This window comes from Anomaloglossus baeobatrachus, chromosome 5 (genome assembly GCF_048569485.1).
Source record: "Anomaloglossus baeobatrachus isolate aAnoBae1 chromosome 5, aAnoBae1.hap1, whole genome shotgun sequence".
In the NCBI taxonomy this organism is placed as follows: domain Eukaryota; kingdom Metazoa; phylum Chordata; class Amphibia; order Anura; family Aromobatidae; genus Anomaloglossus; species Anomaloglossus baeobatrachus.
Window position 1 is genome coordinate 17,958,907 of NC_134357.1, and position 22,222 is coordinate 17,981,128.

Consider the following 22,222-nt stretch of genomic DNA (forward strand, 5'->3'; position numbering starts at 1 on the left):
CCTCCCCTGCCATGCTGAGAGTGCGTTGCAATCGTAGCAGAGGTGAACATATCATTGGTGCAGCCACACAGGGGCCCAAGAGGTCAGGGGGCCACATCTACCTCCAAAACAGGGGGAATTGGGCATTTTGAGTTTTTGGACTGAAAAGGGCCCAAATACAGTTTTTTTGCACAGGGGCCCTTTTTCCAGTGCATTAAAGCCTATGTTGTCACATTTGTGACATGTGGTGATTTATGTTCTTCACTCCCAGTCCAGCATTGCTCCTCATTGTTACAGTTTTGCACCATCCATCTTCCACAAATGTAATTCATCTCCTAAACTTTTTACACTTAAAATCGTTCCCATTTCTGTCTCCAAACCTCCCATCATGTCCCCTGCACCCCCCAAACCTGCTCTAATGAGCTCCACCTGCAGTCACCTGGGCTTCCTCAGCTTGGACCAAACCATCTGCACCCATAGGGGAGTAGTTCTCCTCCTGGATGATTACACAGTGCATGTTTCCACACTGTCCACCTTCTCTGCTCTGCACAACTGCTAATTACACGACTGATCTATGATATGAATGATGCAGTCACCATACACAGGCAGAGGAGACAGGTGGCTCCCCCCGGGGACACAATGGAATATTCCAAAAAGTTTGCGCAAAGTTGCAAACACTATAGCAAAATGCAGGTGAAAGTGCAAAGAGCTGAAGACAGAGAAGATGGAGGAAGAGGAAGCAGGAGGCGTCCGAGGGCAGGAGCAGAGCTGTGCACGGGGTAATCAATAATCATCACTAGAGCTCATTACTGCTCATTGAGGGGTTATAAAGTAATAAAAAGCTTTAATAAGAGGTCAATCAGGGATCGCCTGCAGCTCATCAGTGCACTGTGGTGGAGCATGAGCAGCAGGGCTATGGGGGTGTTGTGTTAGTGAGCCATATCAAATCCCTCATTGGGGTACATGGATATAATTAGGGGGTCCCACTATGGTCCATGCTGGTCTCTTCCCTGGCACATACAGTAGTCATACCCGGCTGCCCCCATAGGTGTTTATTACAGATCGGCCCCCCGTCCCCCACTGCGCCCAGGTATCAGGTCACCTGTAGAGACATCCCATGACCTGGCCATAACCTAAGGCTGCTTTCACACCTCTGGTTTTTCCTGTGCGACACAATCCGGCGCTTTGCAGAAAAAAACGCAACCGTTTTTTTTTTTGCCACCGGTTGCGGTTTTTTTTGCATAGACTTACATTAGTGCCATATTCTGCCGCATGGGCTTGCGTTCCATTCGTTTTTTGCCGCATGCGGCGGCCGGATGGAACGTTGCAAAAAAAACTGCATCGCGCCGCATCCGGCCGATGCGGCGCGATTTGCAATGCATGCCTATGGACGCCGCATGCGGTTTTTCCCACTGCACATGCTCAGTAGCGTGCCGCAAGTGGCAAAAACCTAACGGGCTGCATGTTAAAAACTTATGCAAAGTATGCGGTTTTGTCGCCGCATCCGTTGCACAGGTTTTAGAGCCGGATTGGCGTGAAAGCAGCCTAAGGCTGAGATCACACGTCCAGTAATCATCCGTCAGAACAGATCCTGCACAGATCCATTGGGAAAAAAAAGTTCTGCAGATCCAACTTTCCTGTCCATTTTGGGAAAAAAAAAGATTTTAGCAAGGTCCAATTTTTTTTAAAAAATGGAGTTTATGGAAAACAGATCCGTTACCTGATCGATACTTATCCATCCATTTTCCTGCATTTGTTAAGGATCCGCTTTGACCAGTTTGGGGCTATGTGCCCACGTGTGCACTCTGCACCGCAGCTAGAAGGTGCGCTTCAGAGTGCAGCTGAAAAGCTGCGTTCTGAAGCGCATGGTGCCTGCAGAGAACGTGTGCTCTGCACGCTGCCTCTCACTATAGACAGCATGCAAACCGCACGGAAGAAGTGAAATGTCACTTCTTAGAACGCAGCGATTCAGGCAGCAGCCGAATCTCTGCGCTCTAATACGCCACGTGCGCACGGCCCCTGCACAATCTCCATAGACTGTGCAGGGGACGCAGGATGCATGCAGTTACGCTGCGGTGCAGATCGCAGCGTAGCTGCATGAAAACACGCAACGTGGGCACATAGCCTTAAATGGGAGATGAATAGTGATCCGTTAATGGATCCATTTTTCTATAGGCTTACATGTGAAAAAAAATGCATCCTGCAAAATATATTTTTTTGTAAAACGGACAAAAAGTTGCATTTGCACAAATTTTTTTTGACAATGGATCACTGCTATATCCTATCTAATGGATGATTACTGGACATGTGAACACAGCCTAAGGCCTCCGACACACATCCGTGCCGCCGGTACGTGTTTGGTACCTTTTTGCACCTACCGACGTCACGGAGACACATACACCAATGCTACCCTATAGTAACAGGCACACACACGTAAAACCACACGGAACGTGTGTCCGTGTGGTTTGTATGTGTGTGCGTTTTCCAACACGCTCGACATGTCCGTTTTTCGCCGGCAGCACGCAGGCACGGACCAGCTAAAGTCAATGGGTCCGTGCCTGCACGGACGGCACACATAGCATGTCCGTGTGCTACACGTACCGTCCGTGTGCTTTTTTTAGTGAGCGATGTCGGTCAATCTCCCTTTTTTTCTGTGGTTGTCAGTCAATATTCCTTTGTCGGTCGGTCTGTATCTCCCCCTGTCTCATACTTACCAATCACCGGCGCGGCGCTGCACGGCTGTGAAAAAGCTACGGCGGCTTTAACTATTTTGAAAATGCCGGCTGCTCATTATTTAATCTACTATTCACTGCTTTTCCCCGCCCACCGGCGCCTATGATTGGTTGCAGTCAAACACGCCCCCACACTGAGTGACAGCTGTCTCACTGCAGCCAATCACAGCAGCCGGTGGGCGGGTCTATATTGTGCAGTAAAATAAACAATTAAATAATTCACAAAAACGGCGTGCAGTCCCCCCAATTTTGATACAGCCATGGTAAAGTCACACGGCTGAAGGCTGATATTCTCAGGATGGTGAGCCCCACGTTATGGGAAGCCCCCCACCCTAACAATATCAGCCAGCAGCCGCCCGGAATAGCCGCATCCATTAGATGCAACAGTTCTGGGACTCTACCCGAGTCTTCCCAAATTGCCCTGGTGTGGTGGCAATCGGGGTAATAAGGAGTTAATGGCAGCAGCCCATAGCTGCCACTAATTCCTAGGCTAATCATGGCAGCCGTCTCCCTGAGATAACTTCCATGATTAACCTGTATGTGTTTATTCAAAGTAAATAAACACACACAACGAAAAATCCTTTATTTAGAAAAATAAACACAAACACCCTCGTTCACCACTTTAATAAAACCAATAAACCCATCCAGGTCCACCATAATCCATGGATGTCCCACGACGCTCTCAGCTTTGCTACATGAAGGTGACAGGACCGGCCACACACAATGACTGCTCTCTATCACCTCCAAGCAGCAACTGAAGTGAGCCGCGTGATCACCGATGACATCACTCAGGAAACTCCTGGCTACCGCTGGATCTTCCAACTGTGACAGCGAGTCACCCAAGTGACTGAAGTGAGCCGCGTGATCACCGATGACGTCACTAAGGTTACTCGCGGCCACCGCTGGATCCTCCAACTTTGACAGCAAGTTGCCCGAGTGACTGAAGTGAGCTGCGCGATCACCGATGACGTCACTCAGGTTACTCGCGGCCACCGCTGGATCCTCCAACTGTGATAGCGAGTCGCCCAAGTGACTGAAGTGAGCCGCGCGATCAGCGATGAAGTCACAGGTGAGTAGCGGTGTTGGATGGGTGACTCCAGCTAGCCGCGGGTAACCTGAGTGACGGCAGCGCTAATGTCGCCGCTATCTTCAGTGACTCTGGGGATTAGCGGTCACAGGTGAGTCCATCACGGGTGACCGCTAATTAGGACGCCACACACAGACAGAGCCGTGGTATGACAATGTCACCCGAGTTCATTCTCATCGCTCGTCTCTGTCTGTGTCGGTTGTCAGCGGGTATGTAGCAACGACATTTTACAACACACACAGATGTACAAATACAGGCACCACACGGACATTACACGTACACATACACGGACATTGCACACGCACACACGGCAAGCATACGCCATCACAGGGATGTCACACGTACCGGAGAAACGCCCATAAAAAACGGAACACGGACCTGAAAAACGGAACGTGAGACACGTACTTTTTTTTTGCAGAAGTGTGGCCCAGGCCATCTGCAAATCTGCAAGGAGAAAAGAAGCAAAATGTGCTGGCATCAGGAATCCCTTCAAGTTTTGTGACATCTGCAGAATGGTGACCAGAAAATTGCCCACATGAAAAATGCCCACAGGAAAATTGCCCATGTGGAAAGTTGCCCACACAGAAAATTGCTAATTGCAGCATCAGAAAGTTTCAGATCTATGATATTTGAGGTGCAAGGTGAGGATGTTCACATGATATGTGAAAAATGTGCACAGAAAATTGCCAACAGACATGAATGCCCACTAGGATTGGGGACCATGTAACTCAGGATGGGAACATATATACCAGGAAGGGGGCATATATACCATGATGGACACAACGTGGACCATACATTACAGGATGAGGACCTTATATACCAGCTTTGGGACATATATACCAGGATGAGGACATATTCACCAGGATGATGGGCATATATACCAGCACGGAGGACATTACTACATAATGAAGGGGGAGGGGAGGCAGTTCATAAGTCTTGATAGAAGTTAGAATGCTACAAGGGCCCATACATGTGAAAAACATGTGTGAGTGGGGGGGGGGGCAGGTCCAAATTTCACACTGGGGCCCATTGGACTCTAGTTACACCACTGCAAAAACATATCATACATTCCCAGCATGAACACAAGGTGGTACAAGCGACAGAGTCTCACCTCTCTGCTGTGCCTTTGGGGCTTTCAGGACCAGCTATGGCTACTTTCACTCTTGTGTTGTTTGGCATCCGTCACAGTGCGTTTTGTGACACATGTTACGGATGCATTGTAAATAGTGTGATAGTAAAGGCAACGGGTTCCTGTGAAATAACACGTTGCGTTAGTTTTCTTTAGCCGAGAGTGAGAGAGCCCACCTCATCACCGCACACACACAGGCACTACCGCCCCCATCATCACCGCACACACACAGGCACTACCGCCCCCATCATCACCGCACACACACAGGCACTACCGCCCCCATCATCACCGCACACACACAGGCACTACCGCCCCCATCATCACCACACACAGACCGGCACTACCGCCCCCATCATCACCGCACAGACGCAGGCAGTACCGCCCCCATCACCACTGCACACACGCAGGCACTACCGCCCCCATCATCACTGCACACACCGGCACTACCGCACCCATCATCACCGCATACACTGGCACTACCACCCGATCATCATCGCACACACCCCGGCACTACCTCCCCCATCACCATCGCACACACGCAGGCACTACTGTCCCCATCATCACCGCACACACCCCAACACTACCACACCCATCATCACCGCATACACGCAGGCACTACCGCCCCCATCATCACCACACACACACCGGCAATACCGCCCCCATCATCACCACACACACACCGGCACTACCGCCCCCATCATCACCCCACACACGCAGGCACTACCGCCCCCATCATCACCACACACACACCGGCAATACCGCCCCCATCATCACCACACACACACCGGCAATACCGCCCCCATCATCACCACACACACACCGGCAATACCGCCCCCATCATCACCACACACACACCGGCACTACCGCCCCCATCATCACCGCACACACGCAGGCACTACCGCCCCCATCATCACCACACACACACACCGGCACTACCGCCCCCATCATCACCACACACACACACTGGCACTACCGCCCCCATCATCACTGCACACACACAGGCACTACCGCCCCCAGGTCCAAATTTCACACTGGGGCCCATTGGACTCTAGTTACACCACTGCAAAAACATATACATTCCCAGCATGAACACAAGGTGGTACAAGCGACAGAGTCTCACCTTTTTGCTGTGCCTTTGGGGCTTTCAGTACCAACTATGGCTACTTTCACTCTTGTGTTGTTTGGCATCCGTCACAGTGCGTTTTGTGACACATGTTACTGATGCATTGTAAATAGTGTGATAATAACACACGCAGGCACTACCGCCCCCATCATCACCACACACACCGGCAATACCGCCCCCATCATCACCACAAACACACCGGCAATACCGCCCCCATCATCACCACAAACACACCGGCAATACCGCCCCCATCATCACCACACACACACCGGCAATACCGCCCCCATCATCACCACACACACACCGGCACTACCGCCCCCATCATCACCGCACACACGCAGGCACTACCACCCCCATCATCACCACACACACACCGGCACTACCGCCCCCATCATCATCGCACACACACCGGCAATACCGCCCTCATCATCACCACACACACACCGGCACTACCGCCCCCATCATCACTGCACACACGCCGGCACTACCGCACCCATCATCACCGCACACACGCAGGCACCAGGCACTACCGCCCCCATCATCACCACACACACACCGGCACTACCGCCCCCATCATCACCGCACACACGCAGACACTACCGCCCCCATCATCACCACACACACACCGGCACTACCGCCCCCATCATCACTGCACACACCAGCACTACCGCACCCATCATCACCGCACACACGCAGGCACTACTGTCCCCATCATCACCGCACACACCCCAACACTACCACATCCATCATCACCGCACACACGCAGGCACTACCGCCCCTATCATCACCGCACACACGCAGGCACTACTGTCCCCATCATCACCGCACACACCCCAACACTACCACACCCATCATCACCGCATACACGCAGGCACTACCGCTCCATCATCAATGCACACACCGGCACTACCTCAGTGACATCCCCGCTGACAGTGCGAATCACTTCAGTTGCTGCGTGGAGCTGACAGAGAGCGGTCATGGTCTTTGGACACTCCTGTCAGCTTCATGTAGCAGAGCTGAAAGCGTTGTGGGACCTCTGTGAATTACGTCGGATATGGAGGGGTATTTGGGGATTTTAATAAAGTGGTGAAAGAGGGTGTATTTTTGTCTTTTATTTCAAATAAAGGATTTTTTCGGGTGTATGTGTTTATTTACTTTCACTTACAGGTTAATCATGGGGGGGGGGTCTCATAGACGCCTGCCATGATTAACCTAGGACTTAGTGGAAGCTATGGCCTGCTATTAACTCCTTATCACCCCGATTGCCACCGCACCAGGGCAATTTGGGATGAGCCGGGTAGAGTCCCGGGACTGTCTCATCTAGTGGATGCGGCAATTCCGGGCGGCTGCTGGCTGATATTTTTAGGCTATGGGGGCTCCCCATAACATGGGGCTCCCCATCCTGAGAATACCAGCCTTCAGCTGTGTGGCTTTACCTTGGCTGGTATCAAAATTGGGGGGACCGCACACCGTTTTTTTAAAATTATTTATTTATTGTACTTCACGATATAGACCCGCCCACCGGCAGCTCTGATTGGTTGTAGTGAGACAGCTGTCACTCAGTGTGGGGGCGAGTCTGACTGCAACCAATCATAGGCACCGGTGGGCGAGGGACGCAGGGAATACGAGATGGAATAATGAGCGGCCGGCATTTTCAAAAGAGGAGAAGCTGCCAGAGCAGTGTGACCGTGATCGGTGAGTATGAGAGAGGGGGTGAGACCGACCGACAGAGAAAGATAGAGAGACCAGGAGTGATTTTAAATTATTTAGATTGTTCTGCTGGACATGCTGAGTATGTTCAGTAGAACGTGACGGAATCCGTCAGCGGATTCCGCCGCTTAGCGCATTGCGGTGGAATCCGCCAGCATAGACAATCATTAGACACCTTGGTGGATTCCAACGGAATTCGCCAAGGTGCGTTGTTTTAACGACACCAAAAACGCTACATGCTGCGTTCCCTCTGCCCGGCGGTCAGTCAAAATAACGACTCAGCCGCGGCCAGCGGATTCAACGCAGACACTGCGTCACAGTGGGTCGTCAATACAAGTCTATGGAGAATTGCGCAGTCCGTTAGCGGCCTGGGCTATTCTCCATAGCGGTGGATTGCGATGAATGCAAGTGTGAAAGTACCCTATCTCTGCCAGCAGCACCCTGCTTTTGGTGGGCTCCACTGAGATGATAATGTATTAGATGTGACCTGCAGTCCCATGTAACTCAACAGATAATACAGTGATACTTTTGTGAGCACAGATAGTAGTGATTGCTCCTCTGGATCACACTGCTGCTGGTTCTGCATGTGCTGCTGGTTCTGCATGCATGTGCTGCTGGTTCTGCATGTGCTGCTGGTTCTGCATGTGCTGCTGGTTCTGCATGCATGTGCTGCTGGTTCTGCATGTGCTGCTGGTTCTGCATGTGCTGCTGGTTCTGCATGTGCTGCTGGTTCTGCATGTGCAGTAGTGATGTGTCGGTCGCGAACGATCCGACAGAAATAACCGGCTGCCTGCTGTGAACGACAGGAGCCGGATCACCAGTGTGAGCCGCTGAAATATCTAAACGGCTCTTTTCGCCGTCAAAACCCCGCCCATCCGCGGCTAAACGCCGCCCACTCAGCAATCTAATTGGCCGCTAGTAAGTGGGCGGGGCTTAGTCACGGGTGGGCGGGGCTTTGACGCCGTTACTATAATCTTAAATATGTGTTCACCTGGGGTGAACACATATTTAATAAGGAGTCGAGAACGAGCTGAAAGAGCCGCCTCTTTTTGGTGGGCGGAGCCATAGGAACCGGATCACCAAAAAGAGCCGGACTGCCCATCACTAGTGTGCTGCTGCTTTTGGCTGGTGGGAGGAGGAAGGCAGAATCAGCGAGAGATGAGAGCAGACTGGATCTATCTATTGCTGATAATGACAGACTGCTACAAACCACGGATCTTCAGCATTTTTGTAGTTTTAGGTCAACTATAAATCACAAGTTGATCACCTATCATGTGAACATCCTCACCTTGCACCTCAAGTATCATAGATCTGAAACATTGTGATGCTGCAATTGGCGATTTTCTGTGTGGGCAATTTTCCTGTGGGCATTTTTCAGGGAACCCTGCAGAATATGTCCACACACTGCAGACAATTCGTTCACAAAAAAACTGCACCTTGTAGCAGAAAAATGCAACAAAAAAAATTGCATGCGTTGTTTGTGCGTTTTTGTCCCATTTGTTTTTTTTTTTTTTGTAAAATCAACCGCAGGAGAAAAATGCACAAAGAATTATCACGCTGCTACTTTTTTCTGCACCCAAAACTGCAAGGAGAAAAGAAGCCGTGTGTGCACAGCACTTCTGTGTTCTCATAGACTTTACTGAGCAACAAACTGCACCAAGAAACACAGCGTGCGCACCCAACATTGATACAACAAAAACAGCACAGACCCTCCTAGTGCTATAAAGACAATCCCCCAACTATGATAGTATAGTAATGGCAAGCAGTATAGTGATGAATGCAATGGACTATCAAAATACATTAATATACAACAGTGTGTCCACTTATATACTGTCCACCGCCATTAACTTGAGAACAGCGGCAGCTATAGGCATAGAAGTGGTGTCTAGGTATAGTAAAGTAGCCATGCGCTACACAATGAAACCACCTATAGCGCCACCTGGTGGAAAACAACGGAGTTAGCATTTTTATCTCAAAAACGGAACGAGATAGAGAAAAAAAGTGAATTACAAAGTTGTAGGGCATCAACAATTCAATACGAATCGACACCTTGCATACAGAAATGCTATGATATGAAACCCATGACCCCCCCCAAAACATTAAATGCTGGTCACGCATATGGCGCTCATGTAACTTTGATGCTCTTGGTGTCCCCCGTCAGCTGCAATGCACATCTGGCCTCTGCACAGCATACTGTATCTTGCTGCACATTGTGCAATATGGTAGGTGACACGTTTGCACAAGCAGCTGTGATACGTGGTCGCAGGTCCTGCAATGTTGGTGGAGGGGTCGCATGCACCTGCTGTTTGATGTCCCCTCAAAGAAAGAAGTCCAAGGGGGCCCAGTCAGGTGAGCGGAGGCCACTCCACACAGCCACCATACCCAATGACTTGTAGGAAGGTCTCCATGAGGCATCGCTTCACGTCCACAGCCTTGTGAATTTTACACGTTCTAATCATAGCATTTCTGTGCAAGGTGTGGATTCGTATTGAATTGATGATGCCCTACAATGTTTTAATTCACTTTTTTTCTCTATCTCGTTCCGTTTTTAAGATAAAAATGCTAACTCCGTTGTTTTCCACCAGGTGGCGCTATAGGTGGTTTCATTGCGCAGCGCATGACTACTTTACTATACCTAGACACCACTTCTAAGCCTATAGCTGCTGCTGTTCTCATGTTAATGGCAGTGGACAGGATACGGGTGGACACACTGTATAGAGACAATCGCTATAAAGACAATTCCCCCACATAGAGTGGCATAATATTGATAGCAGTAATACAGTGATGGTGTCCTGGGGCTCTAGTGGGGTCCACACACATGTGACTGGCTACCAGGAATGATTTAACCATAGGGAGCCCCCGATATCAGCCGCAGCCCATGGACAGGAGTGTCGCTGGAAAGAACAAAAAAAAGAATGAACCTAATTTTTTAATCAAATGATTTTTCCTTCTAAAATCAGAACGTCTCCAGTAACGTCCTCCCAGAGCCGTCCTCTTCTTTTCAGCCACGTCTTGGGGCTCATTCACACGTCTAGGTTTCCTCTGTGATCTTCCTGGATAAAACATGAACCCGTTATAGTCTCTGGTGCTGCTCAAAAGTTCTATTTTTTTTGTTGCGCCAAATTCCTTACAATGGCTCATCTTGTGACCTTTTAGCACAAAAAAGTAACTTTTTTTTTTTTTTTTTAAATGCCACATCAATAGTCAAAAGGGTATACAAAAATAATAATAATACACTATGAGTGTGGGGAAACAGAGCACATTTGAGCCAAATTTTTAAAATAGTTGCATTTGATGAATCCGTCTGGATAAGGCTACTTTCACACATCATTTTTTTGGCATCAGGCACAATCCGGCGTGTGCCTGATGCAACGGATCTGGCGCAGAATATGCAAAAACGGATGCACCGGACAGGGCTGTGGAGTTGGTAAACCAAACCTCCGACTCAGACTCCGACTCCTACATATATTGCTTATAGTTAGGAGAAAAATTTCTTGTAATACATGAACATGTGTATGTGAACATCAGATATTTAATCATTTTATGATACAATAATCAAGATATTTGGATAGAACATAAACTATATTTATTGGATACAACTTTAGAACACAAAAAAACAATAAATTGTAAATATGCAATACACTATGTAATTTTATATATATATATATATATATATATATATATATATATACACACATACACAAGATATATATGTAATCTACTGTATATTACATAGTGTATTGCATATTTACAATTTATTAGTTTAGAAGCCGAGTAGTACAGCTAGTGTGTGTGTATGTATGTATATATATGTATATGTATGTGTGTGTATATATATATATATACAATATATATATATATATATATATATATATATATATTAGCTGTACTACTCGGCTTCGCCCGGGTTAATAACTGCTGTTAACAAAACAGAATGTATTAACAAAAATGTATTGTGCACACAAGAACCACAAAACAAATAGATTGAAATGTAATTATTAAATTGTTGCCTATATTAACCAATCAGAGCTCAGATTAATTAACTGTAGCAAAATAGAAGCTAAGCTGTGATTGGTTGCTATTCAGCCTGATAAATCTCCAGGCAACAGAAAGCCCTCCCCCTGACAGTATATATTAGCTCACACATACACATATAGACAGGTCATGTGACTGACAGCTGCCGTATTTCCTATGTGGTACATTTGTTGTTCTTGTAGTTTGGCTTCTTATTTATCAGATTTTTATTTGTGAAGGATAATCCCAGACTTGTGTGTGTTTAGGGCGATTATGTGGTGAGGTTGGTGTATGTGTGGTGAGATGTGTGCTGAGGGTGGTATATGTGTACAAGCACGTGATAGTGTGTGGTGCATTGTGTGTGTTCATATCCCCGAGTGTGGTGAGTATCCCATGTCGGGGCCCCACCTTAGCAACTGTACGGTATATACTCTTTGGCGCCATCGCTCTCATTCTTTAAGTCCCCCTTGTTCACATCTGGAGCTGTCAATTTGCCCCCAAACACTTTTCGTTTTACTTTTTCCCCATTATGTAGATAGGGGCAAATTTGATTGGTAAATTGGAACGCGTGGGGTTAAAATTTCGCCTCACAACATAGCACCCGGCGCTGCCCGGGATAGTAACTGTCTCTCTGTTTCGCTCCCATTCTCTGTCTGTCTCCCCCTCTGTATATATCTCTCTGTCTCTCTCTTTATCTCTTTGTCTGTCTGTCTCTTTCCCTGTCTGTCTCTTTCCCTGTCTGTCTCTTTCCCTGTCTGTCTATCTATCTCTTTCCCTGTCTATCTATCTCTGTCACTTTCCCTGTCTGTCACTTTCCCTGTCTGTCACTTTCCCTCTCTTTCCCTGTTTGTGTCTTTCCCTCTCTTTCCCTGTCTGTCTCTTTCCCTCTCTTTCCCTGTCTGTCTCTTTCTTTGTCTGTGTCTGTCTCTTTGTGTCTGTCTCTTACCCTGTCTATGTCTGTTTCTTACCCTGTCTGTGTCTGCCTCTTTCCCTGTCTATGTCTGTCTCTTTCTCTGGCTGCATTGTGACACGCCAACATTCCATATAAGGGCGTGGCCACGCGTTCTTCTGAAGTTCTGGCTGCACTGTGGATCCCAGGTCCATTTGCTTTAATGGAGGCAGGTTTTTGGTGACTAACTGTAAAGAGTGGGGTTAAAATTTCCCCTCAAAACATAGCCTATGACGCTCTTGGGGTCCAGAAGTGTGAGTGTGCAAACTTTTGTGGCTGTAGCTGCGACGGTGCGGATGCTAATCCCGGGGACACACACACACACACACATACACACACACACACACACATACACACATACACACATTCAGCTTTATATATTAGATATGTGTATATATATATATATATATATATATATATATATATTTATTTACATATTGTATTACATATTTACAATGTATTAGTTTTTTGTGTTCTAAAGTTGTATCCAATATATTTTATTATTTTTTTATCTAGATATCTTGATTATTGTGTCATAAAATTAATTAAATGTCTAATGGTCACATTGTACTACAATACATTTTTCACTTAAATATAAGCATTATACTAAATATTATTATTTAGTAAAATATTCAGCACATTCTGCATTGCACTACTGTCCCCAATTTATTATATATTTTAGGAGTCGGAGTCAGTGCATTTTATACCGACTCCACCAAAATGACCTCCGACTCCACCAAAATGAGCTCCGACTCCGACTCCACAGCCCTGGCGCCGGATCCTTTTTTTTATATGATGTAATTGGAGGGCTCTTATTTGTAACCAAGAGCCCTCCAATTACATCATATATTTTACATATAAGAAAGGCAAGAAAATTGTGGGGTCACCAAAAATAAGCCCTAAAAATAGGACAGCGCCCTGGCTCCTGAGCTCACACACACAGGATAACATAAGGGGTTAAAGTCCATGTGCATACTAAAGATGTGGTGAAGTTGTCAAAATCAGAACGGATTACCCGCCACATTCAGTCACTAGGTGGCGCTAAAGTAGCATCCAACCGCCCATTATGCATACAGTGTGACTAACTGGCATATATGATGCACAACTATAACCACCATCATCCGGACTTACCCATATTGATAAAAAGTGTTCAGCACTGATGTTATGGTGCGTCCAACCCCAACGTACGTTTCGAATCGATCTTCATCGATAGATGATGTAATTGGAGGGCTCTTATTTGTAACCCCACATAGAATGATTTTAAATGTATTGGATTGTCTATGAGGGGTTACAAATAAGAGCACTCCAATTACATCATATATTGAGGAAGATCAATTCGAAACGTACGTCAGATTTGGAAACACCCTAACATCAACCCGTGTGGTTGACACGTCCTACATCATTCACACTGAGTCCTCCAGCGTACTCCTTTATATGAGGGCTCACTGGTGGTAGCTGCAGCTTGTAGGGGACAAATCTGGTGACAGGTTCCCTTTTAAACAGAAGTGTGTTTTGAAATCAGGGCATAAGAAAACATAAGAATCAGTCGCTGGATTTGAAACAATTTTCATGAAACCAAATTCTGCATAACTGTGTTTTTAGTCATTCCTCCTCCCTGAGGCTAGGGCTTTGGTCTCGTGACATAAAGCTTCAGAACAGAAATGTGTGCAAATTCTCAACAATCTCTTGTCATTCATCTACTGTAAAAGCTGCCGTCTGGCTGTGACTAAACCCATAGAGGAGACATAATCCATTCATCCAGCAGGTGGCAGCACCACGCATGTAAATATGGGGCAATGGGCTGCACTGTAGTAAATGTGTGGCTGCACTTTATATGGGTGCACAATGGGGTACATGGCACTGACCCTGTATAATGTGAAGAGTGTGCTGTCAATAGACCTGATGATTCTGACTAGTGATGAGTGGACACTACCATGCTCGGGTGCTCAGTACTGGTAACTAGTGATGAGCGGGCACTACCATGCTCGGGTGCTCTGTACTGGTAACTAGTGATGAGTGGACACTACCATGCTCGGGTGCTCTGTACTCGTAACTAGTGATGAGTGGGCACTACCATGCTCGGGTGCTCTGTACTCGTAACTAGTGATGAGCGCGCACTACCATGCTCAGGTGCTCTGTACTGGTAACTAGTGATGAGCGGGCACTACCATGCTCGGGTGCTCAGTACTGGTAACTAGTGATGAGCGGGCACTACCATGCTCGGGTGCTCAGTACTGGTAACTAGTGATGAGCGGGCACTACCATGCTCGGGTGCTCTGTACTGGTAACTAGTGATGAGCGGGCACTACCATGCTCGTGTGCTCAGTACTGGTAACTAGTGATGAGCGGGCACTACCATGCTCGGGTGCTCAGTACTGGTAACTAGTGATGAGCGGGCACTACCATGCTCAGGTGCTCAGTACTGGTAACTAGTGATGAGCGGACACTACCATGCTCGGGTGCTCAGTACTGGTAACTAGTGATGAGCGGGTACTACCATGCTCAGGTGCTCAGTACTGGTAACTAGTGATGAGCGGGCACTACCATGCTCGGGTGCTCAGTACTGGTAACTAGTGATGAGCGGGCACTACCATGCTTGGGTGCTCAGTACTGGTAACTAGTGATGAGCGGGTACTACCATGCTCGGGTGCTCAGTACTGGTAACTAGTGATGAGCGGGCACTACCATGCTCGGGTGCTCTGTACAGGTAACTAGTGATGAGTGGGCACTACCATGCTCACATGCTCAGTACTCATAACTAGTGATGAGCGGGCACTACCATGCTCGGGTGCTCAGTACTGGTAACTAGTGATGAGCGGGCACTACCATGCTCGCATGCTCAGTACTCGTAACTAGTGATGAGCGGGCACTACCATGCTCGGGTGCTCAGTACTGGTAACTAGTAATGAGCGGGCACTACCATGCTCGCATGCTCAGTACTCGTAACTAGTGATGAGCGGGCACTACCATGCTCGGGTGCTCTGTACTGGTAACTAGTGATGAGCGGGCACTACCATGCTCGGGTGCTCAGTACTGGTAACTAGTAATGAGCGGGCACTACCATGCTCGGGTGCTCAGTACTCGTAACTAGTGATGAGCGGGCACTACCATGCTCGGGTGCTCAGTACTGGTAACTAGTGATGAGCGGGTACTACCATGCTCGGGTGCTCAGTACTGGTAACTAGTGATGAGCGGGCACTACCATGCTCGGGTGCTCAGTACTCGTAACTAGTGATGAGCGGGCACTACCATGCTCGGGTGCTCAGTACTGGTAACTAGTGATGAGCGGGTACTACCATGCTCGGGTGCTCAGTACTGGTAACTAGTGATGAGCGGGCACTACCATGCTCGGGTGCTCAGTACTGGTAACTAGTGATGAGCGGGCACTACCATGCTCAGGTGCTCAGTACTGGTAACTAGTGATGGGCGGGCACTACCATGCTCGGGTGCTCAGTACTGGTAACTAGTGATGAGCGGGCACTACCATGCTCAGGTGCTCAGTACTGGTAACTAGTGATGAGCGGGTACTACCATGCTCGGGTGCTCAGTACTGGTTACTAGTGATGAGCGGGCACTACCATGCTCGGGTGCTCGGTACTGGTAACTAGTGATGAGCGGGCACTACCATGCTCGGGTGCTCAGTACTGGTAACTAGTGATGAGCGGGCACTACCATGCTCAGGTGCTCAGTACTGGTAACTAGTGATGAGCGGGCACTACCATTCTCAGGTGCTCAGTACTGGTAACTAGTGATGAGTGGGCACTACCATGCTCAGGTGCTCATAACTAACAGATGTATGCTCAGATGGGCACAACACAGGTACCTGAGTATAATGGAAGTGAATAGGGGACTCGAGAATTTTTTGGGAAATCTTCTGGAGCAATGCTTGAGTCCCCATGGTCTTATTCTTGCGTACTTCAGCGGCGCCCCCGAGTGTCCGATCTGCCGGTTACCGGCACTGAGCACCCGTCATGGTCGAGCTCCCTCATCACTAATTCTGACTACAAAAAAAAAAAGAATAATAAAAATGCTCATGTAGATTTGTTAAACTATGAAGCATAATACCAGTGTCATGGCCGCCTCTTGGTTTTGGCAGATTCCAAAGAGGAGCTGTCTCTGCTGTGCACGGAGCAGGAGGAAGGAGACGAAGAGTCCGAGTACAATGTGATTGTAGAGGGACAGCGCAATGCTCCGCAGACATCGCACCCCCCAGACGTTACTCTTACTGCACCTGAGAGTGCAGCCCCTTATAGCGGGCACTGCCAGCTGAGCCTCCTGACAGTATGCGGGCCCCTGCCCGACCCCATGGGCAGATGTTATGGTAACTACACTACGGAGGCTCCCCAGGACCCCCAGTTCTTTAATCCAGGGGGACAGTTACAGCCGGTCAACCTGAAAATGGTATGCAGCTATCCGACAACTGCTCCGAACCCCCGGCGCTCTGCACGCTGTGCAGCAACATGTAAACCGCCAGACTGTGAGTATGAGACAGGACCAGGAGGAGAGCAACCAAAGACTAAAAGACAGGGAGAAAGCACCGAAGAGGCGGCTGCGCCGAGCAGGAAGAAAAGCCGGACACTATACAACATCGGTGAGATCTGTAATGTGCACATAAACCGCAACGTAATATAATGCTGCCCCATATAGATGAGAATATAACTACTATAATACTGCTCCTATGTACAAGAATATAACTACTATTATACTGCTCCTATGTACAAGAATATAACTACTATAATACTGCTCCTATATACAAGAATATAACTACTATAATACTGCTCCTATGTACAAGAATATAACTACTATAATACTGCCCCTATGTACAAGAATATAACTACTATAATACTGCTCCTATGTACAAGAATATAACTACTATAATACTGCCCCTATGTACAAGAATATAACTACTATAATACTGCTCCTATGTACAAGAATATAACTACTATAATACTGCTCCTATGTACAAGAATATAACTACTATAATACTGCCCCTATGTACAAGAATATAACTACTATAATACTGCTCCTATGTACAAGAATATAACTACTATAATACTGCTCCTATGTACAAGAATATAACTACTATAATACTGCTCCTATGTACAAGAATATAACTACTATAATACTGCCCCTATGTACAAGAATATAACTACTATAATACTGCTCCTATGTACAAGAATATAACTACTATAATACTGCTCCTATGTACAAGAAAATAACTACTATAATACTGCTCCTATGTACAAGAATATAACTACTATAATACTGCCCCTATGTACAAGAATATAACTACTATAATACTGCTCCTATGTACAAGAATATAACTATTATAATACTGCCCCTATATACAAGAATATAACTACTATAATACTGCCCCTATGTACAAGAATATAACTACTATAATACTGCTCCTATGTACAAGAATATAACTATTATAATACTGCCCCTATATACAAGAATATAACTACTATAATACTGCTCCTATGTACAAGAAAATAACTACTATAATACTGCTCCTATGTACAAGAATATAACTACTATAATACTGCTCCTATGTACATGAATATAACTACTATAATACTGCCCCTATGTACAAGAATATAACTACTATAATACTGCCCCTATGTACAAGAATATATCTACTATAATACTGCTCCTATGTACAAGAATATAACTACTATAATACTGCCCCTATGTACAAGAATATAACTACTATAATACTGCCCCTATAGAGGAGAATATAACTACTATAATACTGCCCCTATATACAAGAATATAACTACTATAATAGTGCTCCCTATGTACAAGAATATAACTACTATAATACTGCCCCCTATAGATGAGAATTTAACATTTGTATAAGTAAATGGAATCGTCTTGTTTGGGTTATATGGATATTTGCAGCCATTGAAAGGCATTCCCAGTATCCTCTGGGTGGTAGTGATGCCTGGTGGTATATACTGTATATAACCAATGCATTGTCTCCATTCTCTTTATACCTCGGACCATTCTGTAGATCAGCTGCAGGAATTGGAGCGAATTTTCATGGAGGATCATTACCCGGACAGTGAAAAGAGAAAGGAAATTGCTGACATTATTGGGGTCACTCCACAGAGAATAATGGTAACTATGAAAAAAATAAATATATATATATATATATACCGTATATATCTATAAAAGTAAAGTAGGTGGGGGGAGACGGTGCTTGCACTGAATATGACGTAGCCCACCAGGGCGTGTTCTCTGCTCTAGTGTCAGTTCCACTTTTCTGACAAAATGAAGCAAAATTAGAAATAATCCTACAAGACTGCAATGTCCTCTGCGTCGTCTGACCCTGCAGTAGGTAATGAAGATGGAGGAACGGCAGGATCAGCCATCAGTGATGATAAAGATACAATGTATCTGCTGTGCGTGCAGATGTCGGGTGATGGACCATGTGGCAGTTATAACAGACTTTTCTGACCTTGCAGCACTGGGGTCCTGGGTTCAGATTCAGCGGGGGCAACATCTGCACGGAATAAATATCTTCTCCCCGTGTTTTATTTTCCTCCAAAAATCCCAAAATATCTTGCTGGATGAATTGGCCACCATTGGATTAGAGATACAGGGAATTTTAGACTGGTGGGTATATTAGGAGTGGCACGGTGACTCAGTGGCTAGCACTTCAGTCTTGTGGTGGCTCAGTGGTTAGCACTGCAGTCTTGTGGTGGCTCAGTGATTAGCACTACAGTCCTGCAGCGCGGGGGTCCTGGGTTCAAATCCCACCAAGGACACTATCTGCAAGTTTGTATGTTCTCCCCGTGTTTGTGTGGATATTCTCCGGTTTCCTCCCACACTCCAAAAACATACTGATATGGAACTTAGATTAAAAAATCATTGATCTCAGGGAGACCAGCCAGAGAAAACACTGCCGGCAGCCAGCAAAGGCCCTCAACACAGTGAAATCCTAGGGAGCAATGCACCTAGGATTTCACTGTGTTGAGCGCCTTTGCTGGCTGCTGGCAGTGTTTTCTCTGGCTGGTCTCCCCAAGATCAGTGATTGTTTTGTCTTGTTAGTCTACTAGGCATTGCTCCCACCTGGCCAGAATTCTACTCCACACTGATGAGGGGCAACACCTCGAAACAGCTGTCTGTGGATGGATACCTGGCCTTGTCATATCTTTAAACTTGTCAAAGAGTTGGATATTGACTAAAAGAGCCACCCTTGGCTAGGTCCTTCCTGGAGGGCTATCTGGCTATTTTCTGTGTCTATACGCCTAACAGAGGCTCCACGGACCTTTTTTGCTAGGGAACTTAGATTGTGAGCCCCAATGGGGACAGTGTTTCCATTGTATGTAAAGCGCTGTGGAATCAATAGCGCTATATAAATGAATCAATATTATATTATTAATAGCATTTATTTCCCATCTCTTTGTTTTTGACTTTTTGCACTCGTCTTAGGTTTGGTTTCAGAATCGACGAGCCAAATGGCGCAAAGTGGAGAAATCCTCCATGAAGAGTGTGAAGAAGGCCGTCCCCGGCTCTGCGGGGCTGCGTCACCCTGAAAACACCGCCTCTCTTTCTTCTTCTGCACTTTCCCATCCTGAAGCTGTCTCATTTGCAATTGCTTCCGGCCCTCACCACTATGGTCCCGGCATCAGGAATAGGTAAGGGAATGAGATGGATTCTGAAATACTTTGTGCTGCTGTGGAAAGCTGCTGCATCCAATATTTTGCTCTTCTCACCTCCTCTTTTCATTTCTGGTCTTCCCATCCTCTACTGAAATACTGTTGGACCCCATATTCTAATCCTCTTTGGCCTGATGTTTGTGTCCATTTCCCTCTGTACATTATGACTTTTCCCTGTCATCTTATGGACGTAGATCTGCAGACTCTTCTCCTGAAATACTCTGTTCTGCTGTGCACCATGCTCCTCCTGCTGGACTTCATTCCTCTGCTCTGCTGTGCACCATGCTCCTCCTGCTGGACTTCATTCCTCTGCTCTGCTGTGCACCCTGCTCCTCCTACTGGACTTCATTCCTCTGCTCTGCTGTGCACCATGCTCCTCCTGCTGGACTTCATTCCTCTGCTCTGCTGTGCACCCTGCTCCTCCTACTGTACTTCATTCCTCTGCTCTGCTGTGCACCCTGCTCCTCCTACTGTACTTCATTCCTCTGCTCTGCTGTGCACCATGCACCTCCTGCTGGACTTCATTCCTCTGCTCTGCTGTGCACCCTGCTCCTCCTGCTGGACTTCATTCCTCTGCTCTGCTGTGCACCCTGCTCCTCCTACTGGACTTCATTCCTCTGCTCTGCTGTGCACCATGCTCCTCCTGCTGGACTTCATTCCTCTGCTCTGCTGTGCACCCTGCTCCTCCTACTGTACTTCATTCCTCTGCTCTGCTGTGCACCCTGCTCCTCCTACTGGACTTCATTCCTCTGCTCTGCTGTGCACCCTGCTCCTCCTACTGGACTTCATTCCTCTGCTCTGCTGTGCACCATGCCCCTCCTGCTGGACTTCATTCCTCTGCTCTGCTGTGCACCCTGCTCCTCCTACTGTACTTCATTCCTCTGCTCTGCTGTGCACCCTGCTCCTCCTACTGTACTTCATTCCTCTGCTCTGCTGTGCACCCTGCTCCTCCTACTGGACTTCATTCCTCTGCTCTGCTGTGCACCCTGCTCCTCCTACTGTACTTCATTCCTCTGCTCTGCTGTGCACCCTGCTCCTCCTACTGGACTTCATTCCTCTGCTCTGCTGTGCACTCTGCTCCTTCTACTGTACTTCATTCCTCTGCTCTGCTGTGCACCCTGCTCCTCCTACTGGACTTCATTCCTCTTCTCTGCTGTGCACCCTGCTCCTCCGACTGGACTTCATTACTCTTCTCTGCTGTGCTCCCTGCTCCTCCTACTGGACTTCATTCCTCTGCTCTGCTGTGCACCCTGCTCCTCCTACTGGACTTCATTCCTCTTCTCTGCTGTGCACCCTGCTCCTCCTACTGGACTTCATTCCACTGCTCTGCTGTGCACCCTGCTCCTCCTACTGGACTTCATTCCTCTGCTCGGCTGTGCACCCTGCTCCTCCTACTGGACTTCATTCCTCTGCTCTGCTGTGCACCCTGCTCCTCCTACTGGACTTCATTCCTCTGCTCATTCCTCTGCTCTGCTGTGCACCCTGCTCCTCCTACTGGAATTCATTCCTCTGCCCCTGCCCTGACCTTTCTAACATCACATACTTGCCAACATTTACAAATTGGGCACCCGTGCACCAAAATGTAGTCCTCTGCCCCCAAACCAAGCACTGCCCCTTTGGTAGTCTGGTTTTCGGGAGTGTTGGCGATGATGACACAAGTGAATGGTCACTGCTTTCCCTCTTGGCATCTCTCGGTCTCTTCTCTCGTTCAGGTTTTCTCTGGTGCCCGGCACTGTTCTTCAGAGGTCTCAGCCGGTGGAGGTCTCGTCTCAGCACAGCTCCTGCGCTTCATCGAGCAGCGGTCCCGGTGGGTGAACGGCAGCACATACTGT

General features: G+C 47.4%; 1 protein-coding gene across 1 annotated transcript in view; it reads left to right on the forward strand.

Annotated features, from left to right (window-relative positions):
* The first annotated feature begins 703 nt into the window (after positions 1-703).
* The window catches only part of NOBOX (NOBOX oogenesis homeobox), a 37,238-nt gene continuing 15,719 nt past the window's right edge, over positions 704-22,222 (forward strand). The window contains exons 1-5 of the mRNA XM_075351555.1: positions 704-758; positions 16,820-17,314; positions 18,740-18,846; positions 20,164-20,369; positions 22,103-22,197. Of these exons, the coding sequence (XP_075207670.1) occupies positions 704-758; positions 16,820-17,314; positions 18,740-18,846; positions 20,164-20,369; positions 22,103-22,197 (958 nt within the window). The remainder of the gene's footprint in view (positions 759-16,819; positions 17,315-18,739; positions 18,847-20,163; positions 20,370-22,102; positions 22,198-22,222) is intronic.